Here is a 21,355-nt window from a genome sequence, read left to right as displayed (position 1 = left end):
TACAAAATGAAACTGACTTGCTGAAGCAGTTTCTGGATAAAGCACGTTTCAAATTGCCAAACAGGATGATTGAAAGGACTATTTTTATATGCCCTAGCCCAGACAACTTCACTGATCTACAGAAGGAGCATGAAGCAAACGATAAACTGCTGACATGGTCTTTAAGATGTCTGTTTGCAGGACAGAAAGGACAAAAAGCATAAAAAGATAATTGTTTATTTTGGTTCTTCCCCACCAGTAGTTTATCCACAATCAGACTGAAAGAAAATATCGACTAGGGTACACGAAATGCGGGGATTTTTAATATATACCACAATTAATTTCATGGAGACAGCATATGTGCATACTTTAAAGACTAATGCCAATATGATGACCACTGACTTCACGGGAATAATCTCATGTTTGGGATTGGGTTATTGGGATTATTTAGGGCTGAAGGACGAGGGTTCGGGAAACTTGTTAGTGAGCACAAACAAAACACAAAACCAAATCACTTATCCATAGAACAAAACAATAAATGGTTTCACCCACCACATTCAATGACAATTCCATTTTGATGCAGTAATGACTCGTGCTCATTTGCTAGAGATAACACTCAAAATAATTTTTACCTTTACCAACTCACAAAGCTCTGCAACTGTTTATTATCTAGAGTTTGATTTATATATATTATATATACATATATAGATACATGAATATATCTATATACATATACGTAATTAAAATACAAAAGTTATTAAGGTGCTTTCTACTGACTCAAACACAATCTCTGAGAGAATGATATTGATACAGCATGTTTGAGAGTTAAAAATCACTTATTTTCTGATTAGCTGTGTTCATCAGTGCTTAAAAAGTCCAACAGATGTAAGGCATGATTGAAATCATATGGTTAGCTGAGGGAGCACATCTGTGTCACAAGTAACATCACACATACGCAACTTGCAGTGGCAAGTGGCAGTCAGATCTAACCGATTTAGGGGTTGAAGGTGAAGCCAACCATCTGTCAACTTCATATACTAATACACCTGTGAAATATTGTAACCATCATAGCGAATATAAAAGCAGATTTATGTGTCAGAATTGGGTTGTGTACACCAATGGAATACTCTACTAATATACCAACTGCACCATTTCACCTCCTTGTGAGACACCGCTGATCAGAACACAACATTTCTGATTCAACTTTTAAGACATATTTAACAGAATATAGCCTATATTATACATGATTGATTTAATGGAACTCCAAGTGTTCAGGCTTGGGAGGGAAATCCAAAATGATGGAAGTTCAAATGTTAGATTTAATGAAATATCTTTTAAGGTGCGTAGAGTGTGACATCATCACTCAAAACCATTTATGTACTCATGAATGGCCCTGCCCCTTAATAACAACATGGCATCGGACACAAATGTCAGTGTAAAAGTTGGTTATTAAGGAAAAGAGATACTAGTTGGTACTATGGAGGCAAACCTCTCCAGTACTCATTCCAAATCATCTGAAGAACTGGCATGACGTTCACAAAGCACCACTTGCTGATTTACAGGACACAGTCATCTTGCAGCATTTTAGCTGAGTGGGTATAAAAATATAGACATTTGAGACCCTGAATATATGTTCATATGTGATTTTCTGCAACAAAACAAAACACAATTTACAGCTGTCCCACTCAGTGTACACAATGTCTTTTTTAGACTTCACCCCCATCTAAAATGTGTTCTTGCATTACCCCAGGGGGAAGAGGTTTACACCCATTACAAACAGAACGGCAATTATAATGTTGTCGTCTTCATCAACAGCATACAGCCGCCATTTCTTTGTTAATACACTAAAATGATCTCTGGGCGTGTGACTCGGTGTGTGACTTGGGAAAGAGGAGTGTGTTTGTGTGTGCGCAATGACATTACATCAACATGTCTTTGTGATGCCTGGCTATGTGCTGGCTCTTCTCCGAAGGCCTCCTAAAGCCCTTGGTGCAGTAGTCGCAGCGGTGAGGGTAGTCCTTGGTGTGAATAGAGATCACATGTCGTTTGAAGCCAGAAGCGTCCGTACTGTTATACTCACAATACTGGCACTGATAAACCTTTCTACCACTGTGTGTCTTCATGTGCTTCTTCAGCTCAGCAGGCTGCCGATAGCCTCGCCGGCAGCGCTTGCACTTAAAGGGGAGGTCCTTCGTATGCAAGGACAGGATATGGCGACTCAAAGTGAAGGTGTCGGGAGCGTTGAAGTTACAATGTCGGCACTGGTGCACCTTGTTGCCCTTGTGTGTCTCCGCATGTTTTTTCAACTCTGAGGGCCTGTGAAAGCCTTTCTCACACACGTCACACTGATGGGGGAAGTCCTTGGTGTGAACAGAGATAATGTGCCGTTTCAGGTCACTGGAGTTGGTGCTCTTATGCTCACAGTGCGGGCACTGGTGAGTCTTGTGGCCCTGCACCATCTCTATATGGCGCTGGAGTTCCCGTGCATCAGCGTAAGCTTGGGGACAGTGGCTGCACTTGAAAGGCAGATCTGCGCCATGCTTGCTCTTGATGTGAGTCTTTAGGTTGGACTGATCTGCACAGCGGAACTCGCAGTGCGGGCAGTGGTAGGGCTTCTCACCTGTGTGGGTCCGCATATGTTTCTTCAGCTCTGACGGGTGGCGGAAGCCTTTGGCGCACTCGACACACACATGTGCAAAGTTCTTACTGTGCACAGCCAGCAGGTGACGGTTGAGCAGGCCCTGTTCAGCTGTCTCGTAATCGCAGTACTTGCAGTGATGCAGTTTGGGCTCCCGGTCCTTGACAATGAGCTTGTCAGAGCCCAAGGGGCTGGACTCATGGTAGCGCCGCGCATACTCACTGTATTCTGGAGAGCGCTCATTGTTGTGACTCAGCAGCTTGTGACTCTCCAAGTGGTTGTGGAAACTCACCTTCTTGTTGGTGGTAAAGTCACAGTCTGTACACTGGTACTTCTTCTTAAGCAGGTGGTCTGGGTGGTTCTTCATGTGACATTTGAGGAAGCCTCTTGAGCGAAACTTCTTTCCACATATGTGGCAGGGGTAGACAGTCAAAGGCATGCCATCTGGTCCAATGATAACAGCTGAAAGAAATGGTTGAAGAGATGGTTGAAAATAAAGTGCAACCTGAAACACTGTTAACGACAATGTAAAAGTGTTAGATGCATATTATTAAATCATACAAATCTCATGATCCCAGAATTGTATGCTATGCATACCAGTCTGACATTGTCGTATCTCTCCTTTCTTCTTTTTCTTAGCTTTGGGTTTGAGGACACGGTTTGCACCCAGCCCCTCTCGGATTTGCAGAAATGGTGTAGCTGCTCCATTCTTCACCTGATCAATGGTATTACCTGCACAAACAGTTTAGATATTATTATTATTAACAGGATAGAAAACCCTTTTAATAAAAATGTGCTTTGTTGTTGAGTAAGCCATCTAAAAAGAATGCTGATGTACAGCAGCCTCCTCTTACTGAACTCCTTTCAACAGTAAAAGACTGAAGGTTGACACATTCTACTTACTTACAGCCACAGAACCTGTCTGACAAAATGGACTAAAAGCTGTTTCACAAGGGAACATACTGATGTCATCATCGTCATCCTCATCACTGTCATCCTCATCATCATCTTCTTCTTTTGGATGGTTCTTGACCGCCATGTAGACCATCTTGTCACGTCCAACTCCCAGTCTGCCAGATGATGCAGCTTCCAGGTCAGGATGGCCATTTTGGTAATCATCCTCTGTTATTACCTCTGTTCCGCCTAGAAAGAGGTACAAATTTACAAATTAAAGCTATAGTGGGTGACTATTTTATATTAATGAACATGTGTTACATTGAAGTCATTGTAAATGAGTTGATACAAAGCTAAAGCCTATCAGCTCAACAAAACACTCTCTGTATTTCTCAGTATGGCTGTTTACAAAATAGTGTAGTCCGGCGACTTTCGCACGCAGCAGCTTCAGTGATGTGTTTTATATCACTGCTGAAAAAGGACAATAGCAGTGTTCAGCTTTGGGGATGAAGAGAACTGCTGCAACAGGTAAAGGCATGGCTGAAAACCCAAAGAAGCGCCCACAAAATGTTTCATTCAGTGATTGTACGGCTAAGAAAAGACCTACACATTCAGCAGCAGGATTAAAATCCCCAAAAGAATTTGTAGAGCGCTGAAAAAAGAAAAAGGAACTAAGGTCAGACACGGATGTTGCCTTAGGTTGGATGCGTCGCGTGAGAACGCCACTAACGCCTATTTTTCATGCTACACGTGAGAGTGTTGGAAGCATTTCCAGGAAAAACAGAATAGGGAAAGATGTTTATATGTCACTTAAACCCAAATACATATTAATAAATTACATTTTAAAGTTTGAAAGTCTCTAAGGTTTGACATAAATGCAGATATAAATGTATTTTGTTCTGTCATACAGAAAATACTCTGTAACCTATTTTGCGGTCAATACTGCCAACATTGTCTTGCTTTAATCAAATCAGTAGCCTATGTATTTTTGTTTACTCATTTTTCAGAGTTAGAATCTGTCGCGCTATGTCCTGAAATAGCCCTCCCTGTACGTCACCTAGCAACAGCAACGTTGTGTCAGAAACGTTTCTGGTGTGCTACGCAACAGAAATGCCACGCGTGTACAACACAGCCAGTGTGAAGACGGCCTTACTGCTCCTAAACAGTTTAGTTATGGGTTTTGTAATGTATTAGGCGTAGGAATTATTGCTATGTAATTTACTCAACCTAAATGATGTGCTACAAGCAACTGCGTAGAAGAGGGGTTGGGCGCAGTGCGTGATCACCAAAGGCTTGAGTCATGTGGAAGTGCAGAAAGTGTTGTTGTCGTTACTTAGAATTCCTTATGGGGGCGACAGAAACTACGCACTTTAGCTTTAACCAAAGACATGATCTACATTCAGTTTAACACATAAGAATCTTCTTGTATTGTTGATTGATTACGTTTAAAGTCACTTGCCTAAATCATCATCTGCTTCAGCTTTGAAAATGTAGACTTTGATGACCTCAGTGCCGTCCTCCTCTTTAGATTCCTTGTCTTCCATTACCTCAGTGCTGATCTCCAGGGGAGTGTCTCCTATGTCCAGCTTCTCTCCGACCTCATCTACTACAGTAAGACAAATAGCCTTAGTTATCAAAACATAGCAATAATAAAAACATAGCACTGCATAATAATACAATGTTTAAATGGCATAATGATAAGGCAAGCTGTCTTACAGGAGATCATAAGGTAATCCTCAGAGCTGCTTCTTGCATCATCATCCTCATCTGTCTGCAGGGGAACATCCTCAGCTGGCATCTGTTCGTGGATTATGGTCTCGGAGCTGGCTTCTGTCACCATCAAGCCTTCTGACACAAGCTGGTGGTCCAGAGTGTTGTCCTGGTGCTCAGACAGAAGCTCTGCCACAAACACCTGGTCTGATATGTGATCATGGTGGTGGTTTGAGTCCTGAATGAGGTCTGAGGTTAGGACATGATGATGGTGATGATGGTGATGATGGTGATGATGGTGATGGGGGTCCAGATCTTCCTCTATAGCAACCTCTGTGCCCAGAATATTCTCAGGCATGATCACACTGTGTTCTGAGGACACCATGTCTTCAGTGGTAATTTCATGGGCTTCTACCCCTTGAGATTGCAGACTTTCGACGTCAACCTCCAGGCCTTCAACAACCTCAGCTTCTAAACCCTCCACTTCCACCTCTTCCTCAAGGCCTTCAACAACGTGAGCTTCCAGGCCTTCAACATCTACTTCAGTTTCCAGGCCCTCTACCACGTGCGCCTCCAGACCCTCTACTTCCACCTCACCCTCTAGGTCCTCGACAACCTGAGCCTCCAGCTCTACCACATGCGTCTGTAGCCCTTCAACCACTTCGGCCTCCAAGCCCTCAACATCTGCATCTAAGCTCTCCACCACTTCTGTCTCCAGTTCTTCAACCACCTCCGTCTCCAGGCTTTGAACCACCTGAGTTTCTAGGCCTTCCACCTCAAGTTCATGCTCCAGGAGGATGCCCTCGTCCGTCATCACATCAGAAAGAAGCATACCCTCGGGCACAGACACCACAATGTGCTCCCCGTCAATGTGAGCCAGACCCCCCATACCTGCAACTGTAAACACAAGACACAGAGAGGGGTGCATAGCAAAGAGTTTTAAACAACAAAATGACAATTAAAGCTACAACCCACAGTTTCTTACACATTCAAGCTACAGTGAATATATCAAAGTAGCTTATGACGTTTGTGAAGGAATATTGCCTTCTTGTTGTTGGCATGCTGTGAAAATGTAAGACTGACCATGAAATGTTACTGTGACTTTATTATTTAGGTAGGTGATGAAGCTGAATAGCATTTGCACTTTAAACTAAAATGTGTGACACAATCAACCTGATTAGAAAGTGTATGGATAATACCTTTAATTTTTTCTACTTGTGGGGTAATGTGTCTTGGATTACATGTTTCATGTTGAAATTATTAGTTGTCACCTTATCCTACTTGGCCACCTACCAAAATCTTGCATGATCATAGCATGGGGCATCTTCAGCTCCTGAGTGTGGAGCTCCAACACCCCTCCTCCTTGATCCATGTCTTTACTCAGAAAAAAGACTGAAAATTACAGTGTACACTGTGTTAGCTGTTTTCTTGCACTTCGTTAGTTTGCATTACTAAAATTGAAAGTGAAAGCACCTAACAATGCCACACTAGTATTCAATACATACCTTCACATTTGATGAAAAAACCCTTAGAATACAACCAATGGGGTATTTGATGGACTACCTTCCATCAAAGTAATTAATCCCTGACAAAGACAAAAAATAATTGGTATTCCCAGGCATTGCTCATAATAGATGAGAACAGAAAATAGGTAATGAGTTAGTTAAGTGTAGTTTAAGTGTTATAAAGGAATTCATCACAACATATTTCTACATGGATTCGGGGTTATAATGAGGGTACTGGTGCTGCCGCATATAATGGCCTCTGTATAAATAACTTTAAAACACAAGGCAGAAAAACTGCTGTCTGATGCCTGCCACTGAGGAGGAGGGCAGTTGTGTTGTTGACCACTGGCTCCATCCATTGCTTATCAAGAGTACTACAGGCAGCTTCAACCTGAGGACATGTAGCTACACCTGGAGCTGGTTGAGCATGATGGTTGCAGCCCAGCTAAGACAAAAGGCTGTCCGCTCAGTGAGAAGGAGGACGAGCTAACAGGCAGCGGCTCTAATTGCTCTTGAAAGATGAGTCCTGCTTGTTTTTGCGAGAGGAAAATGCATTGTCGTCACATGACGGTTTAAATAAGTCCAATATGGAAAGGCTGCAATGATTTGTAGTGAAGTTATGGGTCCCTGATTTTCATGGATAACGTATCATTTTGAATAAAACTAGCACGGTGCTACTGCAATTGTGGTTTTAAAAATATTGCACAAAAATGCACACGCTTCCGAGTTTATGGCCACCAACGAAAGTACCGCAGACGTTATGCAATACTTATTAGGGCGGCTACCGCCCTCCACCTACCAGAGCTAACTAGCACGCAAGCTAGGGCTGGTCCTCAGAGCGCCATTTTATATTAGCATAATGGCTAAGTCAAGGAATGCAACAACCTATTTTATTTGACCATTTAAGTCTCAACATAACACAACGTTATACTATGCATAGAGTCATTAGCATAAGCAACAAATCAATCTGCCCTATACGATTCCTTTTTTTGCATGTCGCTCTAACTGCGCGACGACGGCCGTCAGATCGGCTAGCTAGCTTGCTAAGCTAGGTGAAGCAGCTTGTGCCGCACTATCTTCCATGTTGTTTTCGAAAAGGCTGAAAGGGGCCCGCTACGTCCGACAGGGCCCTTGTGTCGTATTCCACATGCCCTTCTAACAGATTCAAAATAATTTTACCTGATAGCGTCGTCTTCTGACTCTATCGGTGTTTCTCCCCCTTCTCAGTTTTGTCTGTTATTGTTTTGGTTTATTTTTGACGGTAAGCTAAGTGCGGCCTGCAGTTTTGGATCCCCAGGCACCCTTTGCTAGGCCTCGGCCAATCAGCTTGCTTCCTGACAAGCAGAGGGAGGGCGGGGGGCAGACAATGCGTGGCCTCGTTTACCGCTGATCCCTTACTATTTGCGTCATGCATAAGAGAGCAGAGTTACATTAACACAGATATCCTTGTAATAGCAACATATCTACACACGGTTATAAAACACAATTTAAACGTTACCCTATCAAGAAATAATTTTAATGTGGTTGTGGAATGCGCTCAGACTTTGTATGCGCAAATGAGGCCTGTGGGCCATTTTGTCACAAGGGGTGTGTAGCGTCGAGCACTCATTTGTGAGGCTGTTGGTCCTGCACACAGGAAATATCCGGGAGATGCATGCTTACGGTACCGCTGCTGCTATTGCCTGTGCTGCGGATGGATTGTACTCGGACTAACTACCCTGCGGTGCAAACAGTTCTCGACTTATCATGCATGGCTTATAATAAAAACAAATAAACAGAAATGCTACAGTTATAGTTTCAGGGTCGACTTATTTTTATTTTCATCACAGCTCCTAATTGTCAGAGGCACTCTGCATGAGGGTGCATCGCTGTCTAGGCACAAGGCCTTCGTGCATAAACATGTTCTTCATTACAGTGGTATCCAAAAGCACGCTCCCCATACATAACCCTAATCACCTATAGATATGTAATAAAAATGCAGTAACAGGACAGTACCTTTAATGACTCAAGATTCTTCTAGAATTAAGAATGTTGCAGTTGAAATGCACCTTGGCTCAAACCATAGATTTCCATTTTAATAATATATATATATATACGGGCAGTGTGGTTTACAGGAGTTGCATTGCTGTGTAAGCAATAAGCAAAACACAAATACAACACAAATCTAAAAGATAGTTTCACCATGAACCAATCAAACATTCATAAATTCACACCGATCATTGTGCAACACATGGAAGATTTGTCATATTGCAGTTACACAATAAGGAAAAAAAACAAAACCAAGCATGCAACACTCAGCACCTTCATCTAGTAGGAATTCACACAGAAAATGGACAAACCACCAATATCTTCATTTAAATTGTCTTCATATTAATTACATCAACAGAACAGTTGTTATACAACTCTTAATATTCCAGCAGTTTCTCACAATTACCATAGAAAATGTTGTAAAATTGACACAAACAAATCTTCTGGAATCTCAGAGCTGGTCCATATCACAAGTGGAGTGTGCACGTGTGCCTTCTTGTCTGCCAACACAGTCTCTGTGTAGGTTGACAATGTTTCATGCAAGGGAAAAAAAACGAGTCTCTTGACTACTAATCCAGTGCAGCCCAGCTCTCTAGTCTGAAATGGGGGACCAAGAGGTTGTACGACACATTTGTGGACACAGTGGCTGTGGCAGGAAGATTTCAGGTGAGGGTTGCAGCAGTGAACATCCTTCATCACCGGCCAGACTCAGTAACAGCCATCTTTCCAGGATTCATCTGACATTTTAGTCATGCCCAAAGACCTGTCATTAAAAAAGAAGGTTAGCCTTCATTCACACAAGAGCCCAAGTATAACATTTTGAGGTTCTGAATGGCATTAAAACTAATTTGCTACTTTTAAAAAGGATATGTTCCCCAATTTTTCACAATCCTGAATAGCTGTTCATTTAAGCACTCACCTCCTGGGGGGCTGTGAAAATGTACTCCTGGTAGATGCCTGTCCTCGGCTCACAACAGCCTTCCCGGCCCCAGCTGAGGCTCTCCCGGGTATGTAAGATCCACTATTGGCAGAGCCTGGGGACGGGACCCTGCGGCCCCCTCCTGCTGGAGGTGCTTGAACAATGGGCAGACCTCTGGAAGACTGACGACCAGCTTCCATGGAACCCACTGGAGTGACAGCTTTAACAGGAGTCCGCAGGGAGAGAGGTGACTGACCACTGCTACGCAGCCGACTACTAGCCATACCTTGAGTGGAAGAAAGACACAGTGGTAAAACAGAATCTCAACCAATGCTGTTTGCATTTGTGTCATGTAAGAGTTGTAGAAAAGCCTGGGAGGAGCAGTACTGGGTTATCAGGGTTAAGTTTGGAGCAAAGTAGTAGACTAATCATGTAGCAGGTGAGTGAATGGAGAGTTACATGAAGTATGTTGAGGAATATAAGTGATCAGGGAAGGAATAGGTCTCCTGTTAGTGGCTTTGGCCCATATGTAGAATGAGTTTGTTATGGATAATGACTGGACTGTTATGATGTATCAGACCAATACGTGTGTCAGTGTCCTTCAGAGACAAGTTGTATTTTTTTTAAATTACCAAATGTTTATGAATTTATTTAAATGTGGAAAACGTGTTGCGCAAGTTTGTGATTTTGTGTACTGTATATACAGTGTATATATAATAATGTTGCTATCATATATTTCTTTTGCCTGTAACTGGATAAGATTTGTTTGTGGAAAAGTGGTAAGTGCACATACCGTCTGTTTTGTGTTGATAGTAGCCTTCAGAGCAATTATTATTATTATTATTATTATTATTATTATTATTATTACTACAACTATTACTACTACCCCTAATTTCCACAGGATGAGGAACAGCTGCGGATCCGCTCCAGAATGGCATCAGAGCAATTTGTAATTAAAGTCAATGTGTAATTAAAGTCAGTCTGTATTTCCACAGACTGCGGAACGGCTGCGTCCCAGCTCCAGAGCAGATATGCAAAGCTTCTATTTTTGCTGGACGCCAGAGAACTCCGCAGCAATTCAGCACACAGCAGATAGTGAGGACAGGAGGTCGCGCACAGAAACAAAATAAAACATCCGGTTAATATTCAAAATAAAATAGACCGTGCTCACGGCGGATCATATTTCCCTGCACTACACCTGGGTCCTCAATACTTCAGCTGTCAGTCATGGCCAGACGTTCCGCAACAAATCCGAACATGATGGGTATTGTTGGACGGAGGAGCCAACACACAGCGGAGCTAATCCGCAGCTGTTACGCATCCTGTGGAAATTGGGGGTAAGGGTTCAAACCGCAAAGCAGTAGAACTCTTCTGTTTGTCTGTTTTAGTTATATTATTTTATTATTATTATTATTATTATTTGTTGTCTGCCGAGCCGGCTCAAATTCCTGTGAGCTGGAATGAGCTAGAAACATCACACTTGGGAAAATAACTGGAAATGGTGTGCATGTGCTTCTGTAGGAATATGAACCCAATCGGCCACATGGTGTAAATAAAGCTTCAAACGCCAACTTTGAAAGGCCACACCCCCCACATCGCAAGTCCGATTGACTTGAAATTTCTCACACTAGTGCAGCTTTATGTGCTAGCTCCTATTGCCACCAAATTTTCAGTGAATCATCAATGGATCCAGCTTATTACAAGTTGCATAAAACATGTCCATATCTCAATTACTTTTCAAGTTATTGACCAACATAAATGAACACAAATCAGCAACCACAGGGCTAATCATCACAAAACTCACAGGGTACGTTCAGATAAGTGCCCCAGATATACCCAGACAGTTTTATATACATACAGCTCTAGGGGGCGCTACAAGCGCAAGATAGGTGAGTGGCATTACACACATTTTACTATAAATCCCATATTCATTGTCCAATCATCACAAATCTCACTCATTTAAATTGATCACTAGGGGACACTTTAAATGCAAAATTACTGGACGTGGAATGACACAAATCAGGGTTTGAGCTTGGAATCACAGCTTGCGGCTTTATGAGAAATTGTTTTTGTGTTGGTCATCTGCTTTTCTCAAATTGCCGCGAGCTGGATTGAGCTAAATATCACACTGAATTGAAAATAAATGTTTTTGACAAATTAGTTGTAGGCATTTTAAACAAAGTGCACAGTTTGTCCAATCGTTACAAAGCTTGCAGGATGTTTTATGACGACGTTGGACCACACGTGTGAAATTACTTTGAAGTTGCTATTGAGAAGGAAAAAAAAGCTTTGAACCCGCAAATCGCCACTTGCGGCTATATTTTAGTTTTTGTTCCTTCTCCACATTTATTACATTTTTGAGTTTTCTTTTAAACAAACTAAATTTTGTTACTCACTGAAACTGGTTGCGTGTTAAATTTCCTTACTCATAAAACACTTGCAAAGCCAATTTCTTTGAAAGTTTTCAAACTGGCATTGCATGTGTTTGTTTGCTAGCGGACGTCTTCTTCACATTCTAAAGATCAGTGACATAATGTGATCAGTGACATAATGTGAAACTATTGCCGCGTCACCCATGTGCGCGTAAGATACCAGCAAAATTGGGACCCACAACTTCATAGTGCTAGTAGTGGTCAAACATTCCACAGGGTACAGACAGAAGAAGCTTCCTGAATATCGATAAAAACCTCACCAGTGGTCATGCAGAGGTTGGAGGGGGTAAAGTGGTAGGATAAAAGTGACATTTTAAAGGGTTATATGCAAGCCAAATGTAGGTGACATTATATTAGCGGAGGAGTGGTGCGGAGCAGGTGAAGAGGGTAGGGTTACCTGAGGAGGGGGTGTGAGTCAGGTGGGACATGCGGTTGCCTGAGCTCTGGAGGTTAGCCTCCATGCTGCGGCTGTTTCTGACTGCTTCCAGGGAACGTAGGCTGGTGCGGGGGGCCAGATTAGGCATGCTGTGCCTCAACTCTTCTGGAACCACACATACATAACACATTTAGCAACAGTTTGTGTATCATCACAGCTTTGATACAACAACAATCTCTGTGATGGTCACTCTGATCTTCTTGACCTTTGCCGAATTATTACTAGTTATAGCCTACCCTCGCTCTTGGCAAATTTAAGTAGCTCTGCACTGGGGCCCTGGAGGGATCGTCTGGGTGCTCTTGTGCGTGGGGCCCCGAGCCGACCGGGGTTGTGGTGGTATTCTTGACCGTGGTTGGAGGTGGAGGGAGACAGGCACCGGGGTGAGCCTAAGGGTGAGGGCGTGAAGCGGTTTCGTCGCTGTGGTAAGGAGCAGGACTCATCCTCTTCGTCCTCCAGGCTGTAACTGTCAAATTCCTGATCGCTGTAGGTGCCGCCCCGGCGCAGGGACTGCAGAGAGGCTGTGGAGCTGCGGCGTGATGCAGATGCTGAGCTGGAAGCATAATCTTGCCTCAGACCTGACAACAAAAATAGAAAAGTTAAGAAAGAAACTGCATTAACAGGGAGCCATGCAAATACACTTGCATGCACACATATTCGTTTAAAAGCTCCAAACGAGAGTCAAACTATCTGATCTCTATCTATTTAATCTACAGAGGTGTAAGAAAAGGTTTGCAATAAGGTTAACTGTGCTAGCCCTTTTCTTCATCAGCTGTAACAAACGGCATTCTTTAGAATGTGGAAACACAATGACGTGATGTCCAGCACATCATGTGCACAACCCTACTCACTCTCTTCCTGTAGGCGAGCCATGATCTGTACATCAGTGAGATCCTGCAGCTTATAGCCCATAGAGATGGAGTCATCTGATGTGCTGAGCTCACTGTCTATGGAGGACTGCGAGCTCAGGGCTGAGTGCATGGTTGTGACACCTGTAAGAACATAACACAGTGTGATTCCAGTTACAACAAACTGCTTCTTACACATACAAGGTCACCATATTAAATCCCATTTATTTCTACTTCTGTTGGGGAGAATTATCTTAAATTCTCAATAAAAAGCCGGTACAGAAATAATGGCCAGGGGAACAAATTGAAAAAAGAGAAATGATTAGGAACTGCATTATAATGGTTACGAGGGAACAATGGCACTGGACCTTCATAATCATTAAAAAAACACTTCAGACAATAGTACATATTTCAATTTACCATTTAAAAAAATAAACCTTTTGTACGGATATTCCCGAAGAATAAACAGTGACCGGTTTTGCCTCCATTAACAACGGTGCCAGGTTAAAACGTCCAGCACTGCCACAGAAAAATCATATCACCGCTGGATGATAACTAGCTTTCAAACCAAGATTTCCTAAGAGAAAAAGGATGTCGATATGAGGCTTAAGTAAGGTGCTTAGGTGAATGGGTCCCCTTTCCCATCAGCTATGACAAATGTTAGACCATCACCTACATGGTAACTGATTTGATCACAAAAGATTGGATGCCAACGGGATCTGTCAGACTCTGCTCAGTAGATGACAAGGATTGATTGATCAGGTTCATACAATTGTATTACTATAAACAATCAGAGTAGCACATCAAAATGTTGATTAAACAAGTTGGTAATTTTCTTTTTTAGCAGGGAAATATTGGACAAAAGCAGCTCAATTAGCCACAATCAGCTGGAGGAGTGTGAGGTATAACTCGCCCCACCTCAGCTAACACACACACACACACACACACTGTGCTGCCTGTATCAGGACAACTTTAGATTTAATTTTCCACAGACTGACCTGTACAATATTAGAATTTAAGGTGTGACTGTAGACAAAGCTTTGTTCGACAATCACATTTGGTTTGTCTTAAATTAACACGTTGCTCCACCCTGACTTTACTTGTCCAGCAGCATTAGACCAGAAAGGACCATCTGCCGATGAAGCTGTTTGCAATGTTCCCCCACCAGGCGTGTCTGTCTGACACAGGCCTAACTCTTAGACTGAGACAAATGGGAAATGACATCATCATCCAGGGTCATTTGGTTATGTAAAAAGTTTGGGATTAGATACAGCCGCCACCCACAAGCCAAGCATTTTCAAGTTCATGCAAAGATTTGTTATTTACAGGGTGTTCATAACAACATCGGCATTGTTGGTCTCTGCACAGTGAGACAATGTGAGGAAAAACAAGTGTGCAAAGTAACTGTCCCAATCTTGTAATAACTTCTGTTTTTACCCCCTGAAGTACAAACCATACATAATCACTGACCAGCTTCCAAAATACACCAGTGTCACAGATGTGTTTTTCTATCTGCCAGGTGCACACTGTTTTCCATTCATTTCAATACAACTCAAGAGAAGCTATCATGCTTGATATAGACAATTAATCACAGAGAATAGCATGGCTGTGGTTGTTTAGTGACGTAATTCAAAGCTTGGCTGACTAACAGCAACCTTTGTCATGCCACCAAAGAAGCCACCAAATACACATTTGTCCTGAAGTCTGTGTTCATTTTTTTCTTTACTTTACAAGGCAGTCCTGAATTCAATGCAGACAACAATTTAGTCTGTGATATCAGGCCTTTTCACACAGATAAAAACCTTCCATAATGTTCACTGTGATGGACTGCCTTTCTCAAACAAGTTTAAATTCTTTGATAAATGTAGTACAATTATAAAATGAATGGTAGACAATGGCTGCCTGGTAGAAGAAGAAAATCCATCAAGATAACGAGTTGTTCGTTTTGAAAAAAATGTTAATGTTGTGCAGTATATGCGACACACAGCATGCAGAAATGCTACAATAGTCTTTAAATATTTCCATTCAGATCCCAGAGGGGACACATTGTTGATGCATTAGTGCACACACATAACTGACCTACATCCTTACAATAACTGACGTCAATCCCACTGTGTTGTGTTGAGCAGAAAATGAGGAGCACAGTGTGTTAATGTCATGCCGTACCTGAGCTGCCACAGGTTAGTAGGGATTTGTTAGTTGATTTGTGGTACCCAGGAGAGATCAGGCCTGAGCCTGCTGAGCCTGCCTCTGCTGATGGGCTGCTGTACATGTTCCTCCATCGAGATGCTGCAGGGAACAGGAGAGAACAAAGTAGATATTCTCAGAGAAGAATATACCCACTTTAAAGCAATAATATGAAGAAAGAGACGGGGTTTATATGATTGCACCAATCCAACACAATTTAAGTATAACAGTACTGTACATTATGTTGCAAATGATTACACCATATCAAAATGTGACAGCAGCAAACGTGTTTGTTTTTTTTAAGTTGGAAAGGAGGCTATGAGGCACAGACTTAATGAGCTTAGGAAATTCAATGTTTTCTGCATAAACGGACAGAAGACCAAGTTAAAACCGACCAGTCGGTGTGTGGTTATTTGTGGCAGCCTCGCTTCATTTGCATGTGATTTAATGAAGGTAAACACTGTGAAGGCAAGGCTGTGTGTAATGCTAGTTGTGTATACAGTCTATGGTGTAATGGCACTGCGCTCTCTGGTGACACACATCTCCAATCAGACGCTGCAAATATATTAATATTTATGTCCTGCTGCCTTCAGATGATGGCAGGGATTTACTAAACTAAGGAGAAGCTTTTCATACAGTATACAGCTGCTGTTAAAACTTGTATTCATTTACAGATAAATGCAGACTGATTTTCCAGCCTTTCTGCTTTAACCACAGTAATACACAATTTGATGTTTAGTGTAATAGCAGGATTAGGAGTATATAGTTTCATGCAAGAGCTTAGAGAAAAAAAATGTTGCAATATTTGCATACGTACTGTAGGGTTCAGTTCAGACAACAAAAAATAAGTATTTAATCACCTTTACTGCTAACACAATAATCTCTATGCCAACAGGCACTTTCATGGCCCTGGTGCTGCCGTTTAAAAAAAGGAGAGCTGACCCGGGGGGGAAGGTAATCCAACCCAGACTTCATGTAGTCATTCAGCCCTGGTGTGAATAGCTCTGTTGTTCAGGTTCTGCAGTTTGCAGGAAGTAGGAGCCACGAGCAGGGTAAATAATATCTGGGGCCCGTTGGTTCAGACACTAACTTGTACATGCACAATGGAGGTGAGCAGTAAATAAGAAAGCAGCCCATTCACAGAGGGAGGTACAACTGTCTCTCAGTGCTAAATCAGGTGCCTTAATCTTGATTTAGGCCAACCACCACAAAAGGCAGCAACATGTGACCCAAAGATGTGATGCCCTAAAAGACTGTTAATCTTAAGGCTTACGTAATGAATGAATAAAATGCAGAGCAATAAATACATTTGTTCAGACATCTCAGAGAGTTTAAAGCATAAAATGTATCTACGTGTTTTACATACTCTGATCCAAGCGGTTGATCAGGGTCCGACAAGCAATTTCTGTCTCTGGGCTGCGGTGGTCAAGAGCCTGCCGACACCACTTCAGTGGGGAGTCGGGCCCTTGATCTCCTACTTGCTTTTTTGGAGACACGTACAACCTGTAGAGAAGAGGCAGACAAGAAAAAAACTAAGTATTACCAGTGGGAAATGGTAGCAATGAAAAGAAGTAAAAGGGGATTGGCAGAGTAATTACTGAGATGGAGAAACTGAGATAGGGAAAAGGCAGCTGAGGGCCAAAAAAAAAGTCACCTAATTCTTACTTCTTTATTAAACATGTTTGTCAAAAGGTGCCAGTCACGTTGATCAAAAGAATTAAATAAAAACTAGTTGGAGATTAGTGTGGACTACTGGCCTGTAAGGTATGCACTTAATAGTTAATTGAGCATGCAATACACAGAATGTTTTTCACAATGTACAACATAGGCGTGACGGACCCCGCCCAACGCCCAACCACTGAACAGGACACCGTGAAGCAGCTAAATCCCACACATCAAACAACCAACCATTTAAAGGGAGTGATGTAATTAGGGCTACACGATATGAGGAAATTATCTAATTGCAATTATTTTGACTGATATCGCGATTGTAATATGATTTACGATACTTGAGGGAATGATCATTTTTTGTATAATTATTCTCATTGAAAAATATTAAAATCTAAAAAACAAAATTGATTTATAGTGTCATTTTGCAAGGATCTGTACAAAACAAAGATGTTTTCTACAGTACATATTGCGAGTACATATTTGGGGGTGGGGGGGGGGGGGGGGGCTGCAGGGGCTACTTCTACACAATCCTTTTGTTTCATGTGGATATAATAATGCAAATTCTGACTGCGTTTCATCCAGAGTTTTGGTCACCGGTTAACAACTGGTTGTTGCTATTCATGCAAAACCTAGATCTGCAAATACAGTTGCATTAGCAAAACTGCTAAACCTAAAATATACTGGAGCAGAATTGGTGCAACCTACCTTTGCAATAATATTAACATGTAAATGAGATAAGGAGAGCCGCATTTGTGGATGACGTCAACATCAATATCTGTATCTATACTTTTACAGCAATCCTATCATTTCAAATGTCCGCTGTACTGTAGTAACCTTATAGTTGTTATAAAAAGCAGGTCTTCTTTTCATGAAAAAAACCAAGCAGTGTCATATCCATGTTCAACCACTGCCAGGAGCATTCCTGAGGCAGGTTGGATAACTTTTGTAAAAACAATAAAATCAACTGCAAATTCAGTTTTATTCTGCAAGCTGGTTAGTGTGAGGAGCGTAAATTAGGAGGTTTAACATTTAGGCCTTTGTGAGGAATCTAATAGGCCGGAGACACAATTTTGCTAAACTCAAAAGTTCACAAAGTAATTCCCCATAAGTAAACAAATGTCCAAGGGGAAAATTATGATGATTTAAGAACAAAATGGACATTCACGTGACAATTTTGACCTGGTGAGGTTGAAACATTGCCTGTCTAGTCTAATAAAGTACTGGGAACTATTATTTAGAGTGTGGATACTTTTGTACATATTTTAGACTATGAACCAAAAACCCACAACAAAAGATACCTGCTGTTTCTCTTAGCTAGTCTGTGTTGCAGTCTGGTCACACAGAGGGCCCCTCGGATCACATGCTGTGCAATCCCACCTAAAGCAGTTTAGCCTTGCGGCAGCATCCAGCCCAGGGCAGATCAGATTATGTCGCTGTTGGGATTACTGGATGTTTTGGCTATGATAACCTCACAAAGCACATATGGTATGGCTAATGATGTGAAACTGAAAATAAGTCGTGAATGGTCTGGCTGTTAAGCTGATGAAGTAACCAGCAGGAACACAATATGGTACCAATTTCAGGCAACACAATGTGCACAGCATAAGTAAACGTGTCAAAACAGAATTCTGACACAAAAAAGTAATTAACATTTGATTACGGGTCCTTCTGGGGTAATTATATTCTGCCGATTTAATTGGAGAAAATGGGCAAAGTTCATCTTTTTATAACCTTCAATCTGAGCTGCATTGAAGAATGAACTAATGCAGATATAGCTTAGTTGATTTTAAGTACATTGTGTAACAGGGTTTGGTGAATGTAGATCTGTGCCGGCTCAACAATTATAATTAAACAACATTAAACATTAATTAGCTTCTTTTTTTTTCCTTTAAATAGCTTAACATAACACTTCTGGTGCCTATAGTATTTCCATTCATCCTTGTTTTTTAAAAAAAGAGAGCTTTGTGTTCATCAGAACCTGTCAAACAGGACACAGGTCATGCCTGTTGTTTACCTACGCCAGAGACACCTTTATCATTTCCTCCTAATTACAGTAAATATTCTGAGTTAGTTGTCGACATGTTTGCCACACTTAAGCAAAGATTTGAAAGTACAAGAAAGGGCACTCCTTGTTTCTGTGGATGAAGGGGAAAATGCATTATTTCTCATTTTTATCCAAATTACCTAATGCTACAGTACAGTGCTTAGTCACTGTCTGTGGGGGAGAAAAACACTTTAAAACCAGAGGTTAACATGAAAAAGCACAAGTGACTCATCTGGCTGAAGGGGCTACTCTACCTATGCACAGGCGGACGTCACATGCGAACTCTAAATGTGACATCGCTGTGGCATGTGTTGCCAGAAATCATCTTCCCCTGAAGATAACTCATACCCACTGCTGCATATTATGGGTTTTAACTTTTTATCTCTCATATCTGCAAAGGCAGCACACTGATCTGTCCAGCGATGACAGAAATATATCTAAGATAACCCAAACAAGTGGGATAAAGGGAGGCTGTCAAAGCATGATCAGAGACCAGATAAGAAGACATACCAACTGTCCTCGTCCTCTACTTCTCCACACTCATCCTCCAAATCTAGGACATCCACTTCATCCAGTGCAGTTTGGTCCACCCCCGAGTCGCTCTCTGCAACTGTCTCTGAATCGTAACTTTCCTGAGAGGGGCTCTCTGGCGTCTGGCACTGTTCCGCTCCATTGCTGCAGGTCAAGGTGAGAAAGCTCCTACATGGACCCTGGTCCTCCTCCTCTTCATCCTCTCCTTCAAGCCTGTTGGCCACGGTCAAAGGGGACATTTCTTCACCGCTACTGCTGTCCTGAGCGGGTGACAGCTCCAAGTCTGTGCAGCCCAGCTTCCCACTGTGCTCCAATCTGTGGTGGGAGTTGGTCACCTCTTCACAAGGCAGCCTCTCATTTATATTGCCAGCAGCTGTGAGGTTGCTGTTTCTGCTGGTTCCCGTGTGGATGGTAGTCTTGCTCCCTCTGTTTCGCAGGGTCTCATTCTGGACCTCCAACCTACGAACAAGCTCCTGCAGCTTTCGGACCTCCTCCAGCTCCACCCCTGCCAGGTCCTGACCCCCCTCTTCTTCCTCTTTGCACCCGGACTTGGAGCTCTCCATGAGGCCAGCGGGACTGCCATTTTCGGCCTGGGGGACCACGCCGGCACTGTCCGGGACCACCATGCTCCTACTCTATTGGGAGGAAGAGCAACAACATTATTTACATGACGACAGCAAGTCTACGTATTAACGCGTTAGCCCAAGCTTATATTAGTACTACATGCAAGTTCACGTTATGTTGCTTACTACACCATACAACGCTAGTGAATGGGCAATATCCTGCCAGCAGTAGCCTAACGTTACAACAGCAACTCAACACACGGTAACTAACGTTATAGCTAAATAAATAGGTTAGCAGTAACGATATTCAGCTACTTCAAATCGCATGCAAAGCTTTTGATGTAGTCACATGAAGTAACTCAGGTATCATGCTAACAATTACTAGTATTTACACGACGCCAATCACGTTTCTCTTCGTAACGTCGCTAAGTGGGTAACTGGAATTACCGCTACAAGAATTAAGATACAAAAGGCTGATGTACACCAATACACCTTACTTTAAGCTGCGAAAATGTAGCAGTCATTTTGCAGCAGAGCACTCGAGTTGATGGTAGCTCGGCTAGCATGCTAACAGCAAAACATTCGTAACGTTACCGGTGAGTGAGCCGTGTTGTCCCAGCGAACTGAAGACTGAGCTTGCCCGCCACTCAAAGCTCAAACTCCTCGGCACACCAGCGGCCGCATGAATGAAGCAGCTAATCACAACCACCTGAAATGGCCCTCAGCTGGATAGTGATTGTCAAGACACTGGCATAAATCTCAGTTAACTAGTCCATGTTTTCTCGTTGCTACTAGAGCATCACCACTAGCGTTCATCATATCGCTCACTGCTAACTAGCTTGTTGATGGACTTTAGTTAGCTCCAGTGAACAGACCAGCAGCAGCGCTCGCTCCTCCCCCTATGGGGGAATAGAATACATCCACGGGTTTCTCTGTTATTTAGCGCCCCTTATGGGGGCGATGTGATACTGCA

The 21,355-nt window shown here is 42.4% G+C and overlaps 2 protein-coding genes across 8 annotated transcripts; both read right to left on the bottom strand.

The window, feature by feature from the left end:
- Window positions 1-200: 200 nt before the first annotated feature.
- Window positions 201-8,216, bottom strand: znf711 (zinc finger protein 711). Of its 6 annotated transcripts, XM_032527639.1 has the most exons (9): window positions 7,906-8,210; window positions 6,727-6,806; window positions 6,515-6,613; window positions 5,777-6,118; window positions 5,228-5,725; window positions 4,971-5,117; window positions 3,521-3,760; window positions 3,179-3,349; window positions 201-3,079 (listed from the first exon to the last, which is right to left on the bottom strand). In XM_032527639.1, the coding sequence occupies exons 3-9, from the start codon at window positions 6,591-6,593 to the stop codon at window positions 1,899-1,901; spliced, it is 2,658 nt and encodes an 885-aa protein (XP_032383530.1). In that variant the 5' UTR covers window positions 6,594-6,613; window positions 6,727-6,806; window positions 7,906-8,210; the 3' UTR covers window positions 201-1,898. The 6 variants fall into 6 exon arrangements, with proteins under 6 accessions (XP_032383530.1, XP_032383528.1, XP_032383527.1 ...); XM_032527637.1 differs by having other exon boundaries at window positions 4,971-5,114; window positions 5,228-6,118; window positions 7,906-8,216; XM_032527636.1 differs by having other exon boundaries at window positions 5,228-6,118.
- Window positions 8,217-8,515: 299 nt separating this feature from the next.
- Window positions 8,516-21,297, bottom strand: zgc:66447 (SLAIN motif-containing protein-like). Of its 2 annotated transcripts, XM_032527643.1 has the most exons (9): window positions 20,977-21,296; window positions 19,799-20,454; window positions 16,940-17,076; window positions 15,553-15,675; window positions 13,390-13,530; window positions 12,778-13,116; window positions 12,503-12,646; window positions 9,674-9,959; window positions 8,516-9,517 (listed from the first exon to the last, which is right to left on the bottom strand). In XM_032527643.1, exons 2-9 carry the CDS (start codon window positions 20,443-20,445, stop codon window positions 9,463-9,465), a joined length of 1,872 nt encoding a protein of 623 aa, XP_032383534.1. In that variant the 5' UTR covers window positions 20,446-20,454; window positions 20,977-21,296; the 3' UTR covers window positions 8,516-9,462. The 2 variants fall into 2 exon arrangements, with proteins under 2 accessions (XP_032383534.1, XP_032383535.1); XM_032527644.1 differs by lacking the exon at window positions 12,503-12,646 and having other exon boundaries at window positions 20,977-21,297.
- Window positions 21,298-21,355: the final 58 nt, after the last annotated feature.

This window comes from Etheostoma spectabile, chromosome 10 (genome assembly GCF_008692095.1).
Source record: "Etheostoma spectabile isolate EspeVRDwgs_2016 chromosome 10, UIUC_Espe_1.0, whole genome shotgun sequence".
NCBI lineage: Eukaryota > Metazoa > Chordata > Actinopteri > Perciformes > Percidae > Etheostoma > Etheostoma spectabile.
The sequence above is the reverse complement of the archived record's forward strand: the minus strand, read 5'-3'. Positions and strand labels throughout refer to the sequence as shown.

What these genes read in the sequence shown, in the direction of transcription:
- znf711 (XM_032527636.1), bottom strand. Translation starts at nt 6,593, where the DNA reads ATGGATCAAGGAGGAGGGGTGTTGGAGCTCCACACTCAGGAGCTGAAG. An exon ending in GGATTACCTTATGATCTCCT is followed by an intron (nt 5,118 to 5,227) that starts GTAAGACAGCTT and finishes GTCTTACTGTAG; the next exon opens with TAGATGAGGTCGGAGAGAAG. An exon ending in ATTCTGGGATCATGAGATTT is followed by an intron (nt 3,080 to 3,178) that starts GTATGATTTAAT and finishes CATTTCTTTCAG; the next exon opens with CTGTTATCATTGGACCAGAT.
- zgc:66447 (XM_032527643.1), bottom strand. Translation starts at nt 20,445, where the DNA reads ATGGTGGTCCCGGACAGTGCCGGCGTGGTCCCCCAGGCCGAAAATGGC. An exon ending in ACTAACCTGTGGCAGCTCAG is followed by an intron (nt 13,531 to 15,552) that starts GTACGGCATGAC and finishes ATGTTCTTACAG; the next exon opens with GTGTCACAACCATGCACTCA. An exon ending in TAAATTTGCCAAGAGCGAGG is followed by an intron (nt 12,647 to 12,777) that starts GTAGGCTATAAC and finishes GTGTGGTTCCAG; the next exon opens with AAGAGTTGAGGCACAGCATG.